Genomic DNA, 26,232 nt, shown 5'->3' on the forward strand with positions numbered 1-26,232 from the left:
TGACAACACTTCTTTGGTGCACTGCATCTTTAGATTAAATGACCATTGGAAGAGATAGGACTCTTAGAAACAGTCACTGAATCCTAATCTTTCCTTGATTTGAGTACTGAATTTAACTATAAATGTCAAAAACTGTTATGGCAAATATGTAAATTATAAATATTGGAATTGTTAATATTATTAAACGTTAGTAATAAATGTTAATAATAACAAACGTCTTTATACCATGCTGCCCTGTGTACGGTCTATAGGTGGCCTATAGCAAATAAGGTGTATGTGGCTGTGTATGGCCCTACTTTAAAACCCCGGTGTTTATTCTACTTTAATGCAGGCTTTAGAAAAAATGATGAAATATGCATGACAGTCATTATGAATCCAATGGACATTTGTAACACAAGAGTATCTATGCTTATGCTTGAATTTGGGTCTAAAAAAATGTTAGCATTTTAAGGAAACAGAAAGTTGTAATGTTTTGTCTGGGATTCACTTTTGTGATTTGGATAAAGCAGACTTTTGTTTAAAATGGAACGCCAATCCATTCCAAGAACTCCTGTACAACAGCAGTTTGGAAGTGGGAGGATTAACATTCTAAACTACTGGTGATCGGAGAGTTCCAATGAGTAAATTATGACTTGGATTGGAGCTATTCTGTTCTTGGATCAGCAATCCAAACTTGAGAAATCTGAGGTCTGATTCAATATTACCATTGACAGGTACAGTAGGGTTACATGGCTGCTGGAGAACCACTCATTATTGAACTATTCATTATTCTCCGGTGGCCAGATTGGCTGAGCCTGTTCTACACCTTTTATTGATGGGTATAGCATGCCTAATTAAAAATACCAATTCCAGCTTGGAATTTCTGAATCAAGTTAGATTTCTTTACCAATCCAACCAAATTCCATCATAAATGTATTGGTCTGAGCATCTCTACTAGCAACCAGTTCTGCCTTAATATGAGAAGATAACAGAGATAACCATATCCATGTGTAAGGAACTTACCCGCCCTGCGAGCCTGCGGTGTCCCTGGGGTTCCCAGCCACAGAGGGAGACCCCTCAGTAGCAAGCAGCATAATAACCAAGGCTGCTCCCCTGCTCACAGCTTGTCTGTCTCTGCAGGCGGAGGGATCCGCCCTGGACTAATTACTGATCAGCCAGGCAGCAGCCCTTGCATCCCTTTGAATGTGGTTCCTGCTCCCAGCACTGTGCAAGTGCAAAGTAGTGCACGTCCTAGGGGTACTGTGGGAAGAGGTGCGCGTGTTACCATGCGTCCCTCTTGTACCCCCCGAGGGCGTGGCACTCGGCTGCTTCGCCCCAGGGCGGGACATAGTTAGTTTGAATTCCCTGCGGCCAATCAGCTGCAGGGGATTTACTCAGTCTCCCATCAGACAGTGCCAGGTGGCGCAAGGTGATTGGTCATCCTGGCTATTTAAGGAGAGCCTGTCCATCACCCCATTGCCCGCTATAGCCTCTGTTACCACAGTGTGCTTGGGTGTGTCTTTGTGTGTTTAAAACTTCTGCTTGTCATCTCCTCAGTGACCCGGTCTGAACCTAACTCTGATTGAACTCTGCCAGCCCTGACCTCGGATTGTTATTGACCATTCTGCCTGCTGCCTGCCCTGACCTCGGATTGTTACTGACCTGCTTTTGCCTTATCCTTCTGTACCTTGCTTGATTGGACTTAACCCTTGCTGTGCTGTACCATTCTGAATAAACCTTATTCAAGGATATCTGGAGTCGGTAGTGGTTTGTGTGCCCAGGCGCATTACACCATGGACTCCAGCTCTTTCAATGTCCAGTTCGAAGCCTACAAGTAGAATTTGAGCATCCTTTTTTTTCTGTAGTGACCTCCAGTGGATAGTTACCATTACTATGATTTGAGCAAGGGGAACTGAATTGTGCACGTCAGATGCTTGCAGATTAGAGGGTAAGGTAGATCATATTCTAATCATTCCTTTAGGAAGTAGTTTTCACACATTCTATAGATTTAAAAACAAAAAAGCCCTCCATATTATGAGTAATGGAGTAAGGTCTGCCACCTCCCAAATGAGAAACACACTTTAAATAAGTACCCAAATAATGGGCTTATGATTGCTCATAAAGTGGAGCAATCTACAAAAGGCAGGGAGTTTCCATGGTGCAAAGCTTAATAAAACATCAAAAATACTTTATTGATAAGCTATTTATAAAAAACATTTTTGACACATAAATGACATTCATTTGTAAACATAAATATAACTTCCTGAATCAATCCACAATTGAACTCAGGCATAAAGATCACAATTTTGAACCAACAGGTTTCACAGGATAAAACCCACTTCTTCAGAGAAAGGAAAAACATCACAATGGTTTTTCTTGAGACTTTTGTTGCTAAATAAAATAACATGAAACAACAATGTATACGAAACCTAACGTAAAACAAAACTAATTTGTTTTTTTAATTTGTTACAAAATTTTTTTTTCTTTCTGTATGTAATTTATGTGTTAAATTTGTTTTTATATTTAGCTTACTAATAAAGTATTTTTGATGATTTATTAAACATGACATTCTATGTATTGCTTTAGGAAAAAGCTAGATGCTTAATATACCTTGGTATTAAAGTTTTAAAGTAAAGACACCAGTGACTGTTGATTCGATTGCTTCATGGGATCAGGAAGGGATTTTGTTCTCCTGTTGTAGCAAATTGAACCATGCTAAGGGTTTTTTTGCCTTCCTCTGTATCAACAATATCTTTAAGGTTTTATCTGGGATATGTTTATTTTCTTGTGGTTAAACTTCATGATCTTTTTTTCGAACTAATTAACTATGTAACTATGATTATTGTCTAAAACTCAGCTAAAAAAATAAAGATTTTATAAAAAAACGTCACCCTGTTGTCGTCCTATCACATGAAACAATACTCCTGCACTGCTCCTGTATTCTGAATAGAGTTGTCACCTCATGCATGTTTGCTATACAATGGGATGAGATGTTGCAGGATTGTTGCAGCTGATTTATGAGCCTATAGCATGCCATTCTGCAGCTTGATATCACTATTCCTGTCCATTGCTTTCTGGATTTGGTTCAGTTGAGAAAACTATTTTTTTTTACAATATAAAGCTTGTTCATCAAATAGTAATTAAATATGAAAGTTAATTAAACTGTTATACAGAAGCCTTTAAATATACTTTAATTTGTGATCAACCAACCATCAACTCTCAGGCTTCATAAATAACTCTAGTGGGCATGGGCAAGATACTTTCCTTTTCATTAAAATAAAATTAATATAACTTGTTCTGTTTAGGCTTTATACATCTTAAAATTAGAAGACCAAAACAAAACCCTGAGTTTCATTAAAGGCATTTTGTTCCATTGATATGTGTACATGTATCTGAATTACCGTTTTAGGTCCCATTGACTTATCCTGTGCAGCAAATTGCAATAATAAAGATATTCGAAGATGAAAACCTCAATGGCATCAGTTTGCAGCACACCATGTAGGAACCCTTAAAATGACAAATGGATTTAATATAAGTGTGTTATTTGCATTTCTGTTGCACCTAGAGATTTAATTCTGTAGAATTAAAACCTGGCAACGTGTCATATATAAAAAGAAGTAATGGTGCGACTTGGCTCTCAGCTACTCAGTTAGGTTCATTATTATATCTCTACGCTCAGCAAATACAGTTTCATCAAAATGTCAATTGTAATGCTGCCTCCAAGTGACGTAAAATGTGTAATTATAACTTTATAGCGCTCCATGCTCCCATTTCACCCTCTCGTGAGTTTATTTCCCCATAACTGCTCCTGGGTTGAGCCCAGAATCTCAGCATGTTGAACACCACGCTCATGGGTCCCCATTCAGAAAAAATGTTATGTCTTAGCTTTGTCTTTTGATTTATCAGCTTGTAAAATATCTATTGGTATCCAGAGAAGTGTTCCAGGATTTTTATGACTCTACAATAATTACCAATACTTGTTTTTCTTTGCATTAAGATTTTACACATTTTTACACATTTTGTGAATATATTAACCACTTCAGATCTCGTACCTGTATACCCCTTATGGACCAGAACAATTTTTACATTTCTGCTAAAAGAATTTTTATTTAGCAACAGCTTTTTCATTAGTTTGGGGAAAAATTAAATTTTTAAGTTAGTTTTTAATTTCCACAGTGTAAATTAAAAGTATAGAATGTATTCCATAATTTAAATAAAAATAATGACAAAGTTATTGATAAAAAAAATACTTTTTAGTCTTCCAAAATGTTTGGTGTTGTGAAACTTAAAAAGTAACAAGCAAAACAAACAAAAACTAGGAACAAAATACATGTTATTGATGGAAAATGAAATAAAACGATCAACAGGAAAATAATAGCGAAGGGGTAAAGGGTTGGAAGTAGCTAATTAGGGCAGAGATGGGTAAATAAAGGGTTCTATTTATAAAACAATCCTTGGTCACAAAAAATAACTGCTATTGAAACAAATAAACTTGGAAGATTCCCAGGACGGAATGTTTGAGGGAATGTCTGATTCCCTGTTTTATAAATAGAGTCCAAAATGTCAATTTAAAAATGTTTCCACACAAGATTTACCATACAAGATTTACCATACAAGATTTACAAGATGTACACATTTTTCTTACTGTGTTCAGTTCAAAAACATTTATTTCAACTTATCCTCGAGATGTGTATATTTTCAAAATAAATCCATTATTGGATATTTGGTAAAAGTTGGGTAACCCTTGGGTGAAAACATTCATATAGAGATCTTTAAGTGGTAATAGGGGATAAATAGGAACACAGTAAAAAAGAAAATGAAAAGTTTGTTTACTATAGAGGTTTAATAGATAAGGGACTGTTGTAAGTGAAAGTTTGTAAAAATTTATAATGTTTTTAGGGAATAATCACTTGGTATTGGTGATCATTAAGGCAAGTAGACTTGTATATATAACTACTGTCTGCCAACATTCTAGTCTTTCTGTTTTTACATTACTTTCCTTTACCTCGTCACCTTTCCTTTTCCAGAAATTTGTGTCTGCTTGATATCTGGTTTTTCCGTTCTCCATTGAGAGTCCACCAGTTTCCAATTATCTTTTTTATTTTCCAACAATATTTGTGTCCATCCTCTAACAACAATCTATTTTTGTTCCCTAACTCCATGTCCACCATCTCTACTGTTTGGGTTTCCTATCAAGTGTCCACCATTTTTGTCCTACAAAACTACTAAATAGGTGTCAACCTTGTCTTTTAGACTTTGTTTTCTTACTATTATCCACATACATACTCTCTAGCTTAATTTTTCTGAACCAGGGTTCTTTCAGAGGTTACTAAGGGTTCCTTGAGCAATGAACAGTTTGCGCCTAAGCTCAGTTTCTTTTTAATTGACACCAATGACCTTTTTGGCGATCTGTAAGGGTGACATTCTTCATATTGGCCAGCAATGTAAGTGGAATTCTTCCCACTGACCACCATACTAATATACTGTGAGCCATGGATTAATATTAGCTGGTGTTTCCTGAAGACCTGAAAGTTTTTGTAGGGGTTCATCCAAGTTAACAGGGTCGAGAAACATTGCTCCAGCTTGTGTTCTACAACCAGTTTTCACTATCAGCCCTGCCCGATCCGATCCTCAACTAATGGTCACCAACTTTCTAGCCTTTCTGTATCTAGTGTTCCTTTAATTACATTTCATATACAGATTTGTAGACTTTTCCTTCTTCTAGTGGTTATATACATTTCAGGGAACATGGTTGGCATCCTTATAACCATTATGGACTATCTACAACCACTAGGAGAAATTTAGTTAGCCCCAGTGGTTGATATATTAAACATGTGCTATAGGAAAATGTGTATTGTCTGTTGATTTTATTCAATCACCCTCTTGAGGAGTCCACTGAAGACTTCCTTTACATGAATGGTGATCCTTTACCCTCCTCCATTATGTAATGAGCAAATGTGTTTAATAATTCAAGCTTAACCCCACCCTCCCCCCTTCAGCCCACCAGTCTACTCCTCTATTCTAACCCCTTGTGCATTTTTTCATAGTGGCTACACATTTAACTATAATTAACTTAAAAAACGAAATAAGCATTGCAAACAAATGTTCTCCCCATCTTCTTGTATGATTACTTTATTAGGCTCTTATTTTTTTTTTCGCCTCTGCCAGGCGAATTAATGTTGTTAAATGTATCTGATCAGTTAGTTAAATATCTGCATATCCACAATCCAGTTATATTTAAAATTGATTACATGATTCTGCTAATAAATCTTTTTTTCAGTTGATCCTAAAGTACTGTACAAGACTGTGTGTGTTGCATAAACTGATATTTCAGTCATTCGTGAATCTCTTTGGTCAGTAGTAGCTAATAGATTAAAAATTGTGTAAACTTTTTCAAATATTTTTAGAATGGTCATGTGACTCCACGGGATTCTCAGCACCTCTTCTCCCCCACTAGGAGGTCAGCAGTGACACTAAGGATCTTCATGACAACCTATATTCACGGGAAGCCCATCATCATTCAACCTGGAAGAGGACTAATACTGAATAGCAAAGTTTGCGGGTGAAAGACCCAAAGAGGAGGTGAATTCTGCATCCAAAGCTGGTTTTTTGTTTTAACATTTCCTGTGGGACTAATAAAAAAAAAATCCTAAAATGAAGTTGGGGTTTTATTGTACAGTATATGTTGTACAAGCCTTTTGAAAATACAAACATAAGCTCATAATTCATATTAGGATGATCAATTTGGCTCCCTGTAAGATCACAGTGCCAGGAGCTATACAACGCAGAAGCCATTACAGCTGATGAAACAGTATGAAGATCGGCTAAACAAATAATAAAGCAAATGACAAATCTGCTGCCAAGATAGCCAATACACTTAATACAACTGTAACCCAGCTATACAGATTTGGGGCTAAGTCGTCCATATGGAACATGTGTGAATGATATTAAGGGATTTCTCTCTTCTTTAATCGCCTCGGGGACGTTACATCATTCGTATGACAGCCCTTATTTATTGTGTGCATCCAGTTCCTAGAAATGCCATACACTATAAACGCATGATATAGATTCAATTGATTTGACCTTGTGTATCACCACTGCCTGCGAGGATTATAATGCGTGTAGAATACCATATTGCTTTCCACGCTGTTCTCTGAATTGATGGGGTTCTAACAAAGTCATCTGGAATATATCCTTAAATGCTACAGTGAGGGGCAGGTGTGTACGTGCCTTATGGGCAGACCACCCTCAAACATTAGGAGGTGCTGCAAAAATGGCTATTGAGGTCAAAACGTCACTAGTCCTTGGATAGTTTTATAAGCTCTGGATCCCATCCAAAATGTGTAAAACTACTAAAGAACACAAATGAAGTTGGGGGTTGGGGGGAGTTGGGGGTGCCCAGCCAATGGTGATGTTGTAAATAACATTTAAACACCTGGTACAGGGACAACATTGTGGAAATTGCCTCTTTCTGTTGTGTCCAAAGGGAAATCTAGCAAACAAGTACTTCAGTCTATACCTATAATATAAGGTATCCAATGCAAGGATTAATTCTATCCTGTGCAAAGCAAAAACACAGATATTTTGCTGACACAAACATCACCTTCAAGGTTCTTGGTCACCTGGACTTTTTGTCCCAGGGACATCAGTGTTTTGCTTTGTCAGTTGTTGGATCTACAATTTACATTTGGGACCTTAAAAATGTTGACACATGAGTGCTGGTTGGTAAAAACTTCCATTTGTTAGTTATTTTCTCATTCCTGTCCCCTAGGACCCAGGATGTTGTCACTGGAACAGGTGTCCAAATTGGAAGATCTCACCTCATTCTGGTACAACAGTTGGATTTCCAATCACATTTTCTCTGGGTGATAATGGTCACCAAGACAATCAGAGATGGAGAATCAACCCAACTGGTGCTTATGGAAGCTGGCTATAATCCGTATCAAATATAAATGATGGTCTGATTAAATGGTTATGTGGAGATATCCCATCATCCTACACGCATAAAGGAAAACATAAAGGAGGCAAGCTCACCAAACCATTGGAGTTGTCTTAAGGATTGTTTTATACCAGTGTTTCTCAACCAGAGTTTCTGCAGAGTTTGCTAGGGGTTCCTAAAGCATTGAGTAGGTGGTGACTTTTAGGTGAATTTAATGTACACTAATGGTCTATCTGTAAGGGGGGCAGCTTTCCCTTTGGCCAGCTATGAAATAGGCATTCTTCCGACTGGCCCCCACACTAATGTGCAGTAAGTTTTGTATATAGTCACCTTAGTAGGGGTTCCCTGAAGACTTGAAAGTCATTTCAAGGGATTTCTCTATGTTAAAAAGGGTTGAGAAACATTGTTTTATACCATGGCAAATTTTTTTGCAACTTGCATGCTTACTGAAGGTTCCAAAATAGCCAACACATTTTGGGGCTCTGCATCTCCTTCATGAGGGTGTGTGTTAGGTCTGTGTTAGGATATGTAATACAGTGTATGCTCTTTTACAAGTTTATATCTAATGCTGGACCTTCGTCATTTGACAATATTGTCTGTGTTATTGAGAATGTTTTTAAATAAAGTTTAACACAGTTGTTCTTCTCGTGAGAGACTTCCTGAGGGAAAAGAAGCATGCTGGACCTTTGTCATGTGACAATATTGTCTGTCTGTTATTGAGAAAGTGTTTAAATAAAGTTTAACACAGTTGTTCTTCTCAGTGAGAAACTTCCTGAGGGAAAAGGAGCATGCTGGACTATGTGACAATATTGTCTGTCTGTTATTGAGAAAATGTTTAAATAAAGTTTAATTTGGTTGTTCTTCTCAGTTAGAGACTTCCTGAGGGAAGAGAAGCATGGTGTCTGTGTGCAGCTCCTGCTCTGTCTAAGGAAAGCAAGATAAGATAAGAGAACATTATTATACCGTACCGGTTATCCCATCTCCTATTTTATTGGCAACAGGTTATGGGCCCAGGAGAGAAGGAGGAAACCGGAACAGATGAAAGAATTATGAATTATGGGAAACAAAGTTCTTAGGACACCTGCGCCTGATGCATCCTAAAGAAACCATTCTGTATGAGCCTTCAGATGAAGCAGATCTAGATAAGGGCAAAAATAAGAGAAAGCTTATGCTGAGTTGATTCAATTCCTAGATGACAAAAGTCTGTCTCTGATTATGAGATAAGCAGTAGATGATGGAAGAAAAGCATTGGAGATTCTGAGAAATCACTATGCTGGCAAACGTAAGCCATGAAAAATTAGCTTGTACACAGAGTTAACTTCACTTCAGAAAGCTGAATCTGAGAGTCACAGACTATATCATATGTGCAGAAACAGCCATTACAGCTCCGAGGAATGCTGATTGCTATGATTCTAAAAGGCTTGCCTGAAACATTTACACCCTTCGCCATACATGTAACACAAGGTGATGGAACAAAAACCTTTTCTGACTTTAAAACACAGTTTAGAAGTTTTGAAGATACTGAAAAATACCGGGTCAGCCCAAGTACTGATAATGTAATGGAAACAAGTACCCCTGTACAACAACAAGGAAGAAAGACATTAATCTTGTCTGCTACAATTGTGATCAAAAGGGCCAAAGAGCTAAAGCATGCCGGGGCAATTCATATAAAAGGAGGGCAAATTGGTGCAACTATTGCAAGAGTTCCACACACAAGGAGACATTTTGCAGACGGAAAGCGCGGGACAATGTAAAACATGTGACTGATGATACAGAGCAAATATTTACCTTCAAAATAACTGAAAGCCAGTCAAACAATTTATTATCCAAGGGAATAATGGTTGATACAGGAGCGACATTGCATATTATTACAGACATTAAAAGATTTGACGACACATTCAAGCCAGCGAAACACTACATGGAGTTGGCGGCTAGGATGTAGACTTCCAGTATAGCACTCAAGAGAGGCGACGCAGAAGTATGCCTGGCCGACAAGTGAGGGAAATCGAGTAAAGACAATATTACAAAACACACTGTATATTCCTACATATCCACAGGATATTTTCTCAGTTGAAGCGGCAACAAGGAATGGTGCATCTGTTGAATTCCGGCAAGACAGTAGCGATTTGGTCCATAAGAACAGTACCAAATTGATTATCAAGATATTCAACAGGCTTTATTATTTGAACAATTTTGAGGAAAGTAATGACAACTTGGTTGTTATGATGGCAACTAGTCGTTATGATATTCAAACTTGGCATAAAATCCTTGGTCACTGTAATTATGATGATATCTTAAAACTACAAAATTTAGTAGAAGGAATGAACATTAAGGGTAAGGTTGATAAGTCCAACCCAAGTTGTGAGATTTGTTCAGAACAGAAATAGAGAGTCTGACACCCGAGCAAAACACCTACTTGAACTAATACACACTGACTTAGCAGGCCCTATAGACCTAAATGCCATTGCATTCACTGATGATTATTCTGGTGCAGTGTTTGTGTACTTTCTGAAAAGTAAAAGTGACACAGTGTGGGCCACATAGAAGTTCATCGCAGATACAGCCCCCTATGGGACTATTAAATGTATAAGGTCTGACAATGGTACTGAATTTACATCAAAAGATTTACAGTCATTGCTCAGAAAGAAAGGCATTAGACATGAGACTTCAGCACCTTACTCCATCAAAATGGGACTGCTAAGAGAAACTGGAGAACACTTTTCGAGATGGCAATATGTATGCTAATAGAAAGTAAACTACCAAAAGAGTTATGGACATATGCAGTAATGACTGCTGCTTTGATTCGTAACAGGTGTTTTAATAGTCGTTTGAGGCAAACTCCATATAACGTATTGACAGGGAGAAAGCCTAATCTTTTGAGGATGAGAACTTTTAGATCAGAATGTTTTGCATACCAGTATGACAGAAAGAAGCTAGACTCAAAGTGCACAAAGGGAATTTTTGTAGGATTTGACAAAAATACTCTCTCATACCTGGTGTATTACCCAAACACAGGTAAAGTCTTGAGACACAGACTAGTAAAGTTTATTACAAAGAGTGTGATTGAAAGACAAACCCAGGCTGATCTGCCAAATAATGATAATGATATTTATGGGCAAAGAACTATATACCCCATATCCAGTTCTAATACAAACGAGTGCCCAGTTTCTGAAGTCAAAAATAAAAAGGACAAAGAAGATAGCCAGACACAAGATAGCCATTGTTCACGATATTCAAAAAAAAAAGAAAGAAAAGCCCCTCAGTATCTAGATGACTATGTACTAGAGTCACATTGTAATGATCAGATACTGACAAATATGAGGCACATGAGGTACCTCAAAATTGTAAAGAAGCCATAGAATCACCCGATGCAATGAAAGATGAGATGGATTCACTAAAGGTGATTGAGACTTTTACATTGACCACCCCACCAGAGGGTAAAAATTCAGTGGGAGGTAGATCTGTGGTCTATGCAATAAAAGACAATGCAGATGGATCTGAAGTATAAAAAGCTAGGTATGTAGCAAAAGGTTACAGTCAAATAAAGGGAGTGGATTACATGGAGACCTTTTCTCCAACTGCAAATGTCACTTCTTTAGGCATTTTAATGCAAATGACAGTACAATATGACCTGGTCCTACATCAAATGGATGTGAAAACAGCTTATTTACATGCTCCAATTCATTGTGAGATTTATTTGGATCAACCAGAAGGTTTTGAGATAAATACTAAAACAAATGGTTGTACTAAAATTATACCTTTCCAGAAGTATAAGAGCAAGAGGGGGTGTTAGGAGATGTAATATTGTGTATGCTCTTATACAGTTTTATCTCTATGGTGTCCCTTTGTAATGTGACAATATTGTATGTCTGGTATTGAGAATGTGTTTAAATAAAGTTTAACAGTTGTTATTCTCAGTGAAAGACTTCCTAAGGGAAGAGAAGCATGGTGTCTGTGTGCAGTTCCTACTCTGTCTAAGGAAAGCAAGAGTTCACAAGATAAGATCAGAGAACATTAATATACCGGTTATCCCATCTCTTATTATAATGACAACAGTCTGCTATGTCTATTTCAATAGCAAAACAAGGCTTTAGAGATCAATAAATGACCAGAAGGTAACGCTCAGGCATATTGAATTAGATACACAGAGAATTTTACTCACATGTGTTTGGCATAACCCCAGCATTTCTTGCAAAGTAATGACCCTTTGCAATGGCTGAGGACACAATCCTGCATTGATCTATGCAGCATTAGCATGTTAAAAATATGTTACCTGGAGTTGTTTACTGATTAAATATAAACATGCTATTGTGGGTCTCTTGCAAGTGATCTTCTGAAAGCAAGAGCCCTTAGAGCAGATGACCTCTCCAGAATACTGATCACATTACATACGCCAAAGCACGCTGCTAGCTCACATTTATTTTATGACAATGTCAGTGACGGATGGTTTGGCACGACCTCCATTATTAGACTCATTACTGTAACTGTTACGAAGCTCCGGCGAAGGGCGTCCTTGATGTAAGAGTAGTCACATGGACAAGGATCAGATTAGGCGGATGGAGAGTACCCGGAGGGAACATTTATCTTTGTATGTTTAGCAGGAGCTCTGGGCTCAGAGTAGTAATTTAGGAAGTTTGTTTAAATTAGGGTGTAAATGCTTACAGCAGGAGTTGTCATACTATTAAAGGATTTCAATGAACATTATTTGTAACCTAACCATTGCTTAGCTAGGTTGGATAACTCCAATCCAGGACCCCCCCCCCCCCCCCCCCCAGCTTCTAGACCAGAGACAACAATTTTACAGGATCTGTCCATCCAATAATTATAGCTGGAGCGCCAACAGCAAGAGCACCTTGCCTTAATTCCTAGCTTTGTTCATGTTCAAAAGGCGGGTGTTCCAATGACCTCTGTGCATTCCAGCATCCTGTGCTACATTGATTATCAAAAGGATGAACAAAAATTCCATCAAGGATGGTGGGAACCCTTTATTAAGTGATGTCAACAATACATTCAACCCAATCTTATTTCAGTTTTGATAGATTGGGTAGAGTTTATTTTTCTCTGTGTTGTCCTCATTGAAGAGACATTTGGCATCAGAAGACGAAAAGAGACATAGGTGTCACAGGTGTCTCTATCAATTGGACCACAGAGCAGTAGACCAATGTTCCAACCTAGCGCTGTCCAACTTCGGTCCTCAAAGGCCAGGATCTTCACACTGTTTTAGCATTTCTTGTATAATTATATTTTTGGCTTTGCTGCCATCTCTGTCCTCAGGGCCAGATTTTTTCATTGGGTACTAGTGACATAAGCCTATAGACCACCAAGAAAAAGAGGCGGCTTTCCCTGTTTGGTTTTCCAGGCAGTCAATTTTGGCATCATCATCTGGAGTAATACAGTCATCTCATGTAAGCTTTTTTATGCATTTTCACAGTATTCTAAGACCTCTGAAACAAGAAAATGTAAAAAATGTGTTTCCATCAGCAGTTTGTTATATAGAGTGCCCAAGATTGGGTGCCTACAGATTTACAACCTTCGGCTCTGAGCTTGGGTATTTCCACTTCTTTATTTGTGTGTTCATATAGCACAGACACGACATAGTCATGACACTAATGGTCTCTTAGAAGAGCTCACAATCTAATCCCTACCATAGTCATATGTCAATAGCCAATGAATAGGAGAGGAAACCCATGCAAACATGGAAAAACCGTGCAAAAAATGTACCGGCTAAGATTCAGACCTGGGACCCTTGAGTTTTGCTATTCCATAGTTCTAGTCACCATGCCAGCCATACTATCATTTCTGTTTATTTTTCAACAAAGGAAATGCTGTAATAAATGCTGCAATCTATATTCTCACACAGCAGATACAGGATGCAAATACTCAGTCTGCAACATTAATATTAAGAGATACAAGCTATGACAACAAACATCTCTCATGATGCCGTATGCATTCAATTGTCCAATATTTCTGCTCAGTGTATTGTGGGAATCAATCGTTCTGACTCATGTTATGTTTCTATATAAAAAAACATGCAGCGTGACACCACAATGAGCCTGGAACATGCAGTAAAGATGTCACACCGGCTATGTTCGATTGCAAGCGATGCATAGCTGATTTGTATTGAGTCTCGGGTACTTTACAAAAGAATTTCTGTGCTGCTGCACACATGTAATAACCTTGATAATATTTCTTGGCAACTTTCAGAATCCTCCAGACAGCTTATGTCATCCTGTTGTCATATGTGCTGTCTCATTAAAGTGAACCTGTCTCATTAAGACACTAACATATGTTTAAATATAAAAACTGCACTGCACTGCACTGTTCATTTCTGCTTGGTAGGGATTCAGTCAGGACTGAGCTGCCATTGTTTTTGCATAGACCTTTTTTTGATCCTTGCTTTAATTTTAGTGAGAAAGTGTATTAGTTGCCCTGACACCTCCCCATGAAAATGATGAAAGAATAATGAGAAACACAGCTTTTGAACATTTATCTTTAAAAACTAGTCAGACAATACACAATATTAAAGAAACTGTTTTGCTTTAAAATATAAAATTGTAAAATATGTTTTGTCAATGTATTATATTGCATTTTAAGAAGATCCAGTTCTCAAACTATCATGGCCATGGAGCCTTAGCCATAAAATATTTATATTTTCTGTAATACATTTGTTTGTATCTCGGAGGTAATATAAAGCCTTTTGGTGGTGCGATTGACTGCTCCTTGGTTCATAGCAAACTGGTGTTGTGTGGCCAGAAGCGGCAAACTGTATCACAGGTAATTGTGTAAGAACGCAATTGTGGCTGTGCCATGGTTCTACCAGTCAGAAGCAACTTGCCTCTTTCTAGAACTACTGCATTTCAGTGCACAAAACGGGTCCCAACATTCAGTTTCAGTTTGGGTTGTGTTTTAGCCTGAGACAGAATGCTATGGTTCACTATTGGTGTGAAATGGTTCTATCTGATTCTGCTCTATGCAACCTTCCTCATTGTACAATTTCATAATTGATTCCCTCTATGTCCTGGTGAGAAACCTAGATGTTACATTAGCATAGACCTCCTAATTATCACTTTTGTTCCATTAGTTGAGCTGAATTTCAAAACGATATCAAATACACGGATGAATCCAAATCCTATTCACTTGTACTGCTTGTACTGTAAAGTAATTTATAATATCTTCAAAGATTATATACACTTGGAGGAGGTTCTGGTTCACCAATGCCATTGGCTTGAGGCAAATCTTGTGGATTCAGGATTCAAGGTCCCAGTAAGTTTTTGTCCAGATTCAGGGAAAGGGGAAAAATATTTTTTTAAACCAACATGTACTTGGTCTTTGAACTATGGTCAGTAGCCTTAATATGGCCAATAATTGTGCTTTTGGGCATGCCCTCAATATGAAATTGGGATGGGGGCATTAGGCAGCCATAGTGATTTATAAATTGTTAGCTAATATAATCAAACCATAGGTTATATCTGACCAGTAAACCCCCGATTCTCAAAAGTAAATCCAAGAATGGCAATCACTTACAATCACGCCGTTGTAGGCGCCTTTGCTATTTTTTTTAATCCATGCGGGCTTGTTTTTGTTTTTCTGTGGCTGTGTCGTTTAGTGGTAGGAATCATAATTGAACTTACTTTTTTATTGAATAACCCTAATGTGATACACTGTGTAATGGAGAACACAGACTGAAAGTGTCACCTGCTGTTTTGTTTTGGCACGTTTACATGTCACCATGACGAATGTTTCAGTGGCGGTGGCGTGCACGCTTTGGGCAGCAGCGTTTTCATTGTGGGAGGTGGTTGTGATGTGCGCGTGCTGGTTGGGTCTGTGCGTAATTGCATCCTTTGTTTAGTATATAGGATATCAGGAGATAACAAGGTGATTTCAAAGTCAAAACTGAACTTTCATTCCCTTTCCCTGTTTTTCTTATTTTGTTATTTGTTTAATATTTATGTTATGGTGAATATGGAGTCAGCAGTTACCTTTAGCTGCTGTCTCCATAGCAAATATCTGTAAGGTCTTCTTTTAAAAAATATCTGCTTGTTTCGACAGGGCGGATCACTAAAGACATTGGGGATTAGCTGTACAGAAGCTAGATCTTGACGCTGGAGATGAATGTTCATGGTCGCCTGGAGGAAAGTCTAGATTCTATATGTGACTTTCAGTAGTTTCAGGTCACCAACCCAGTATAACATTTTATCAATGGTAAATCCACATCTGACATTGACATATTACGTTTTCTGTCGCTTTTGGGAGGGACTATGATCACAAATCGTATTTTGTCAATAACTAGGCTGGGCGGTGAGCATTTAAAGAATAAAGCAGTGATGCTGCATTCAAAATTGACCTATTTCTCCATTTGTTCTATGGTATCCAAGCTGGTATAGGGGTAGGTAAATGACATCGAAGGTCAAGCTTGACAAAGAAAAAATAGGTGCCTGGAGAGGGAAATGGCAAGATCAAACAGTAAGTTACTGAAAAAGAATAGATTAGTTAGATAAGTGGTCCGTGGCAATCATAATACTTTTTCACATTTTGGAATTCCACTGTAAGTTGCACTCCAAGCCTAAAACACCAAGGCCAGCATTCCCACGCTCATCCACAATAATGGCTAGGGAAACCAAATCCTTGATGTGAGTTAAAAATAGTCAATTTCAAAAAGAGTCACTAAGCAGTCAGGCTATGTCCCTTGAGTTGGTTCAAATGTATTATTTTAATGTTTGACTGGAGTGTACCTGAAAGTGATTCACAATCAATACAAGTTAAGACCCCATACGTGTTGTGAATCCAAATTTCAGGCTGGAAGGAGATTTGTATAATCCCAACAAACGAAAAATACATAAAAAACAACTACAGCGATCGAAATGTCGACACCTCTGAATCGCTTGTGGTTACGAAAGCGCATAGAAATTTGTATTAGCATGCCATTTAGGCCCAGTATGACCCACATAGTTAATCGCTGATTAGCGCATTACACGGTGCTCCCATGCGGCCCTATTGAATGGGTAATGAGAACAGCTGTAAAGCAGTTCGCTTACTACAAAAAGTCAGAGGTGAGAGTGTTTAGAAGAAGAGACATAATCAACAAGCCTTTACGCCTCCCACACGCTGCATAGCTTTAGTAGCCTGCTGGGCCTCACGTGGCCGGATTAAGCCACTTAAACGATATTGATGAATTGTAAGCTCTTGCGGGCAGAGTCCTGTGTTTGTGTTTTCTTATTTTGTTATGTTACAAATGTAACTATGAGGAAGATGAAAAATAGCATATACAATGCATACTGTCCAAAACTAGGGTGACCCAATGTAAGAAGAGAATACCCCTTAGGTGTACCATGCTATAGATGGGGTACAAAAACTGGCAGCCAGTTAGCAACACACAATAATGTTGCTGCCCTGGATTTTGTGTCCACAACATGAATTTTGTGAATAACAACACTGCTGCTTGGATTCTCACATTAGGCAATTAATCAAAGTGGGTGCAGTACCTCTAACTGCATAAGCAGTGCCGGTTGCAGAATAATAGGACAGAATTTACAGGAGTAGAAACATCACATATTGCATTGGAAGTGGGCATACAAGGCAGCAAGTGTATTTGATGACTTCTGTGTGTCTATAGTTGATGGAGGGACAATGGTAGGGACATTAATCTGTGAGCCCCTTTGAAGGACAGTTAGTGATGTGACAATAGACTATGTAAAGCGCTGTGTAATATGTTGGTGCTATGTAAATAAATGGTGGAAGGGAAACCTAGGGTCTCTTTTACCAAAACCATTACCTACTGGCATAATTTTAACTAAAAATCTTTTGTTCCAAAATTAAAGACCTTGTCAGCAGAAACCTACCCTTCCTTTGCCCACCCTTCCCTCTATCCTATTTATTTTAGCTGTGGGGAATGTGGGGAATAAGAGGTAAGTGGGTAAGCTCTAAGTTACTCTAGTAGAAACGTACCTAGCATCAGGGCTTGATAAATCTTTCCCAATCTTTTTACCCCCAAGGAACCCTTGAAGTTATGATCAGGTATTGGGGAACCTCTGCTAAAACCAATTTATTAGGAGTCATTGGCCTCAGTGGCTAGAATACCAACCTTATGACAACTTAAAAGATCTTTAGTGTCATGCAACTGGCCCTCCCATATGGCTTTGTCCACGGGTCTTTCAGTCAAAGTTCAAGGACTCCGTAACAAACACTGAAGGATCCCTGGTTGATATTGGCGGGGGTCAATCACCAATCCCAGGGAAAGGGAAGGAAGTTCCATATTCCTGTATAATTGGATCTATTTTGTGTTTTTGTCTTCTAGTATCATTTCAACAAATGTTAAGGAAATGCTGGTAAATGGATAGATCAGGTGTTATGGAACGAGGCATTAGGGCAAACCCTGTATAATAAAGCACTAATAAAACACAGCACGTTTAATTAAGAAAAGGGAATTTAAGCCCCGAAATGCCTTCTGACAGCCTTAGATATCCTTTCATTCCTGGAGGAAAATTCTGGAACATACCTTATCTTGCAAGAACTTACTGTTTTTGGATATCTTTTGAAACCTATGTGGTTGTATTTTTCCATGATGTATGTAAATCTTCAATTTGCTAATGAACTATCAATAAAACAGTGCACATCTGTGCTACGGCAACTTTTGCAACGGAAACTTCATACAGCCTGTACAGGACTCTATGTATAAAACAGAGAATCAGACATTCTTCTCAAACATTTGCTTCTGGTAATCATGCAGGTCCATGTTTTTCAATGCCAGTATTTGATTCCCACCAGGGAATGTCTAAAAGAACATCAGATTCCTTGTTTTATAAATATCATTTGTAATTGAAATCCAAAAATAATTAAAAGAGATATTAAATGAAGAGAAATAACATTTTTAATTTATTTTTGTGAACTTATCAATGAAAAAAACTATAACAATAAACTAGAAACAATACAATCCCTTTGATATATTGTATAAAGAGGTGCTATTGTTCCATGCATGCATTTCCATCAAGTACATAACACATATTGTCAATCTCATTAATTGTGGTGAATGTGCTGAATTAATGAAATGCTCCCAACATTCAGACGAAAATATGGATCCAGCCAGGCATGGCTGTGATGAATAGGTCCTTTTATCATCTTTGCTGTGTAAATTAAAGTAGTTGGTATAAGCAACCTTGACTTGTACCGGCCCAGAACAATCTCTTCCCATAAATAACAGCTGTGGACATAAAGTACAGCAATATATTACAAATGAAGGCACTGACCATTATTAATCATTGCAGAGTAATAAAATGATATATATCTCTTTAAGTTAATAGTGGCCGAGAAAGAAGATCATAGAACATTGTATGTGTTTGTGTGTTAGTAGTATGTGTGTATGTGTACATGCGCATTGAATATACAGTAGCATGAGCATGGGCAGTCTGATGTGATGTTAAACTCTGACTCTGACCTTCCTTCTGGTTCTTTCTGTGTTAGTGTGGGTTTTTTGTAGGCACTGCACTTGGTTTCCCTCAACATCCCAAAAACATGCAGCAATATTAATTGTCTTCCCCCCAAAAATTGACCTTAGACTGTAATAATGACATATGACTATGGTAGGGACAGTAGATTGTGGGCCACTTTAATGCACACTAAGTGGCGTGACTATGGACTTTGAGAAGTGCTATGTAATATGGCCGCACTATACAAATACAAGTTAATCAAGTACAAATAAAGTGGGCAGCATAGTGGCTCAGGGGTTAGCACTCTCATATTTGCAGTGCTAGGTCCCAGGTTCAAATCTCAGCCAGGGCCCTGTATGGAGGTTCTTCCTGTGTTTGCATGGTTATCCCCCTAGTTTCCTCCTTCATTACAAAAACATGCAGTTAGGTTAACTGGCTTCCCCCCAAAATTGAACTTAGACTGTGTTCATGGGATATGACTATGGTGGGGGCATTAGATTGTGAGCTCCTTTGATGGACAGTTAGTGACATGACTTTATAAAGCGCTGTGTAATATGTTGGCACTATATAAAAACTGTGTAATGATAATATCAAAATTGCTTGTGCACTTCAATGTTGAAAATGCCTGCAAAAACCTTTTTTTGAACAATATAGTTATACTACTCAGAAGAATGGTGATCCTAGTTGAGAGTTTCCCTGATACAGCAGTTGTGTTGTATGTAGCTAAATAATCATCAGAATTGGACCCAGTGCACTTCATAATTTACCAGGCCAGACATTGTCAGCTTATTTGTAAAAAATGAAACTTTCCTTCACTTTTTACACATCACATGTTCTAACTTTCTCGTCTAATCGGTTAGAAGTTAGACATTAAAGCACCTCAATTCAAAGGAGTAAATTGTGAATAGATGATTACTACTAAAATACATCAAAGTCACAGTATGGATACAACAGGATCAAATGTATGAAGGTGATAATTAGTTCTATTCTTTGTGCTTTTCATCCTTCACCTTGCACTGACTGATTACTAACACATAAGAACTCTTCTCATCTCTTGATACAATACATGAATCCCTTGTGTAGATATGCTGGGAGGATTCATATGCCCCACACTACACAACTAACCGCAATGTGAAGCCGATAGATGTAATCAGTCTCTGAGAAACTCTGGTTGATTAAAGTGTCAGTCCTCTAAGAATTGATATTTCAGAATTTTGGTAGATGCTACAAAAGGTAAATCGTTATACAAGTCCTCACGTCTGTGATCTGGCCTCACGTGCTCTTGTAAATTAGCAAGTCATTAGAAAATGGATTCCATATTTGCTGTTGTAATTTTGATTTTGTTTTTGATTATGAGGACAAAATTGAATGCATGGAAACAAATCTCATGTAGCGAGACTGCAAGTTAAAAATCCCCCAAGATATCCCCAGGATAATTAGGAAGCCAATGAGGTCAACCCTCTTCACCCCACACCTATAACAATGATACACTTCTGCAACTCTACGTAGCTTTAAAGTAAAACTAAATGTTGCCACTCTTTTTTAAGAGAAAGGAAGAAAATATCTAAGAAGTGAGGGAAATCCTCTTAGTTGTCAATGGAATAAGTGTCACCGTTGTAAGATTTCTGCTCTGAGGATCTAAACTTTTGCTCTCAGTAACAAAAGTCACAGAGGGGGAACCTCCTCAGAAAACAGAAAACTAACAGAGGTTGTAACCCTTTCTAAACCAATTTGAAACTAGAAAATAAAAAAGTTTAGACAAAGTTTAAAGAGTTGGACAACTTAACTTGGTGGCATAGATGCATGGGAGCCTTGTACAATAATGTGGTTTCTCTTCTAAAGATCATTGTTGCTTAGTTGCCTAAATTGGAGCTACCATCAAAAAAAGGTAGTCTTTATTGGTCACTGCTGGGTTTCCTATTGGATGGAGGCTTAGCTCCATGAGGGAAGGGCTTGTTAGCTTACCGTCTGTGGGTAAGACTTAGTTCCATGGAGAAAGGATTAATTTGTTCTTCCACCTCCAAAATAAAAACTCTTTAAAGCAAAGTGATTTTGAGTGCACAGAAGAGAACTTTTGGTTAACAATAATACTAGTACATACCACATGGTAACTTCTCTCACCATAATTCAAAAGAATTCATGTAGATGCTAGCAGCAGAAGCCAAACTAAAATATCATAAAAACGGTGCACATAAATTAAAAACTGATGTAGGATGCTTCCACCAAATCAGAGAAAAAAATTTAGCAGTTTAAATATTAAAATTGATAATACAAGCTATTTATTCATTATTGAAACCTTTGGCAAAATGGGAAAAGGACTTTGTCCATGCAGCAGAGATCAGTTAAGGCACAATAATTATCCATATATGATAGAACAGTGGCATTCAAAAAAAACAGCAGATTCATTCTTGGTGACAATGATAAGAATACAACCCATCATTTACTGAAGACCAATGGCTACCAAAGTCCAATGGCTACCATTGACCAACTGGCCTATAGGTCAGTGACGTCACTGATAAAGTAGCATATTCTTCCATCATTTATTATACACTGCTATACTGACATCACTGAAAAAACAGCATATCTATTATTTCAAACATCACGTACAGCACAACCATCATTCACAAAAGGCCCATGGTTAATAAGGACCAATTGACCATTTGGCAAATGACCAAAATGACCTTGTTGACAATGCAGCATTGAATTTCTTATGACAACACTCATTCTATCATTCACTATACAATGTTACACTGAAAAAATAGCATATTCATGCCTTATGACATCACAAGAACACAACAATCGTTCACTAAAGACAAATGACTACTAAAGATCAATAAACCAATTGGCTAATGACCATTGACATCACTCATTCTATCATTCAGCATACACGGCTGATATCACTGAAAACGCAGCCTACCATTCAATAGAGACCAGTGCCTTCACTCAAAATAAGATCCATTAATTTGTTAGGGATCAGTGACACCACTAGGAATGTAGTCAGCCATCGCTCTAATAACCAGGATCAATCCCTGTAAGGCAGCCAACCATGGGACACATCTGTATCACTGAGAATTCAATCAGTCATTACCTAGAGACCAGTGATATCACCAATAATTCATTCTATTATTAATACCTAAGAATTCATGTCATCCAGTTACTAGAAAACAGGGAAATTACTAACATTGCAATTTTTAGTCATCCTGATCAAGAAAAAAATTACAAATCTTTCAAACTAGTCTTTTAGTCAGTTGCTACAATCCACAACTGTATTAAAAAAGCCCACATCACCATTTCAGCCATGTATATCAACTCAATCAAGCTACAATTTTAATATTATTTACTTACATCCAATCATCATCATGGCCACAGCGAAGATCTTCTCTCCATCGGTTGTTGGTGCAATATTCCCAAAGCCAACACTAGTGAGGCTGGTCATTGTAAAGTACAGTGAGGAAATGTAGACAGAATCCTTGCTTGGTCCACCTTCCCATTTCCCAGAACCTGATACATTAAACCGATAAGGGGATCCAATGGTCATTCCCAACTGAGACAGCCAACTCTCATTCCTAATGGTGTTTGTATCCTCATTGATGACTTCATAATCTCCAATGCTGTACCAGATGCAAGCCAACCAATGGGCAGCCAAGCCGAACACACAGACCAGAAGAACCAAAACCGCAGCTCCATATTCGATGTAGTGATCCAGTTTTCGTGCCACACGTCCCAGCCGTAAAAGCCTCACCACTTTTAACGAACTGAAAAGGCTGCTGATACCCTGGAAAAGATACAAAATAGTAAAATTAAAACAGTTTCTTATGTTTCAATATCCGATTTTATAATATGTGGTTTTATTTTGTTATCACATACTGAAGAGTCACAGGTGGCGCAGTAGATAGTAAGGAACGCCAGACAAGGAATGGGTTTTATAATACAACTTTAATAGATAAGGCTCCTGGACTTACAAATATGCTTCAAGGGTTTGTCCACAAAGGTGGGTGGGCTGACTTTTTTAGATACTTCCACATTCTATGGTGTTCCTTATCAACCATTGGAAAGCCATTGACAATATAACGTGTACACTGGATTACCATTGTTCCAAATGCCCAGTTCCATTCTTGGCATGCTTCATTCTTGGCATGCCAATAGTAAGCCAGGATTTACATTGCATGTATTGAGCAATGTATGTAAAAAAGTAAAATTGTTAAGGTATGGCAAAAACAAAAAAGTCTTTTGCATGTCTGTTCTACCAAAAAAAAAAAAAAACTATATATGCAAAAGGGGGAGTTCAAGTGTGATTCCACCAAGGAACATTTACCAGATGCTTCATTTGCATTTCTGCACATCTCAATATTACACAGCACAAATTTTAGTTTACACAGAGTCATGACTGATCTGTTATACCTTTTACATTTTGTCTTCTTGAGGTCAGTAGACTTCAAAGTAAATGTTTCTTCTCTCTTGAGATTGATTATTGAATATTTGATAAGTATATTTTATGTGATTCATTCCTGCAGGGATCCCTGCTGATGAGAATGCTGAATATTCTATACATTTATCATGATTCTCTCTTAAATATTTTATGCATATTCTGAGCTCTGTGAGCCTGATGTCAGAGAACTTTTTTCATGTATGGGTTTATTTAAATGCTGATGTATGATAAAGCGATTTTATCAGCACATAGAAATATGGTTTACTTTAATCTGCCATGGGACAGTTTAGAAATATCATGTTGGCACTCATTTTTCCTCCTGCAGAAATTGTCTTTTTCTTTCTGATTGATGTCACCACTGGAAGCCTATAGAAAAAGGGATTTATGATGAATTTAAGTATGCAGTATGTCTTATTTTTATTTTCATATGCCATTTTGAAAGGGTTTTCTTATTTATTATAAGATATATCCCAGCATGAAACACAATGTAAATCAGGGGTCCATAACGTCAGTCCTTGGGGGCCAGGATCTTCTCAATTTTTTAGCATTTCTCTAACTGGCAGCAATAAATTAAGGATTAAACAAGGTGCAAAATGACTGCTTGTATGTGGCCTTCAAGACCTGAAGCTGAGGACCTCAGCATAGGTTATTTAGCTATTGCTATACTAACCTGAACCCCTTTTAAACTTCTAAAAATGGCCTAGAATTAGACGCTAAACACAATATCAAGCTTATTGAGTGGGCGAGTTCAGTCCTGCTTTGGTATTTGGCACCACGTTAGTGTGATGATCAGTGGGAAGAACCATTGCTGACCATTGAAAAGAATGTCACCCTTACAGATAGCCAAAAAAATCCTGGTGTCACTTAACCTGAGAGGCTAATTTCTCCAGGAACCCCTAGAAAGCTCTGGAGGAACCCAGGTTAAGAAACACTGGTCTAAAGTATAAACCTTTGAATTTTTACTACTTACCTCTTTTAGGACCCGATAACATAATATTTCAGTCTCACTGCACTGTACATACTTTACTATAAGCATGATAGTACCTGCCTCTTCTCATGAGCCTTCAGTTCTGATGGGCTTAATGGTTAGGTGGTCTTGGTAGGACTTGGTCACCCTGCATACAGGCCACCCTAGCCAATGTCCACATGTGAAACCCAGGAGTATAGCTGTAAAAAAAGAAGAGGGGCACAGTACTATCCATGACGTGCCCGCTCCACTACACCCCTGTCTATGTGTCCCTCATCTGTCTGTCCCCCAGATGTCATAATACCAGAACCCGCTCACTCTCCCATGGCTGGTCTAAGCCCGCAATGGGAGAGTGGGTAGGTTGTGTTCAGAGAGAAGACAACCCGCCCACCGTCCTGTGCCCATTCCTGAAAAAAATAAGGGCAAAGCGATCCCACCTGTGCTCGCCCCACTACACTCATGGTGATACTGAACCTCCGTGATTGAAATAACTGAAATCCAATAAATGAAAAGGACAGGTCAGGGACAATCAGGCTTTGAAGGGCTAGATGATATTTGGCGTCCTTCAGCCAGGAATTGCAGCGGGTTCCATGTGACTTGCTGCAACTTCTATTGCATACCAAGAGAACCTTATAGTGTGCAATGAATTTAAAGTGATTTCAATACAGGAGAGGAGCCGGAATGTTGGACCATTAAGCTTTAACATCTAACTGCTGTTTTTTCTTTTTCACAGTGTATTTCGGGAGCATTTCTTCTAAATTCTGCTTGCCAAGGTTTCTCTGTTTAACAAGCTGTGGCATCGTTTTTTGTTTTTTCATCTGTCCTGCATTGTTTCCATCATCTCCTAATAACACATCAGTTAACATGCTCATGTGTCATATTTAACACATTTGGAACAACAATGTAGAAGGAGAGTTTTTAATTAGATGTCTGACATCGCCTTAAGCTCAGTTGCTTCACTATTGAAAATTAGGCCCCCATATGGCTGCCTTAAACCGACTCTATCATTTATCTGTCATTATTTAGTCTGATGTTTAGTTTTCACATTTATCATTTAGTCTGATCTACAGTTCCAGGCGCAGTTAATGCAATGTTATGAAGAGCAGTACGCTAAGCCATCCATAGGAAGGAAAACACGATAAAAAATGATTTCCTCGCTGCTGCCAAACGACCAATGGCAACACCTGTCAGCACAATTCTCACCCCATTTGGCAGCTAAATGCCTGACGGAGGGCTGATTACCCTGCAGAACACGGATACATCTGTTAGCTGGAAAGTGGCTGATTGGAACACACACCATACACGTACAGCCCATAATTATCTGGGATCATCTATCAATTTAATGAGCAGTATGGAATTACAAGGAGCAGCGGTCAAGGTGGCGGAAGGAAGGAGTGGTGGCCATTGTGTAATCAATACAGTACAGATTGCAGCTAATAGATAGGTTTTGATGGCTATATACTATCACAAAATAATATGCAATGCAACCGTGCCC

At 38.2% G+C, this 26,232-nt stretch overlaps 1 protein-coding gene across 1 annotated transcript in view; it reads right to left on the reverse strand.

Annotated features, from left to right (window-relative positions):
• The window catches only part of KCNH1 (potassium voltage-gated channel subfamily H member 1), a 221,179-nt gene that overhangs the window by 136,923 nt on the left and 58,024 nt on the right, over nucleotides 1–26,232 (reverse strand). Inside the window, exon 7 of the mRNA XM_072409818.1 lies at nucleotides 22,687–23,116. Coding sequence (XP_072265919.1) covers nucleotides 22,687–23,116 — 430 coding nt within the window. The remainder of the gene's footprint in view (nucleotides 1–22,686; nucleotides 23,117–26,232) is intronic.

Source organism: Pyxicephalus adspersus, chromosome 4 (genome assembly GCF_032062135.1).
Source record: "Pyxicephalus adspersus chromosome 4, UCB_Pads_2.0, whole genome shotgun sequence".
Lineage (NCBI taxonomy): Eukaryota > Metazoa > Chordata > Amphibia > Anura > Pyxicephalidae > Pyxicephalus > Pyxicephalus adspersus.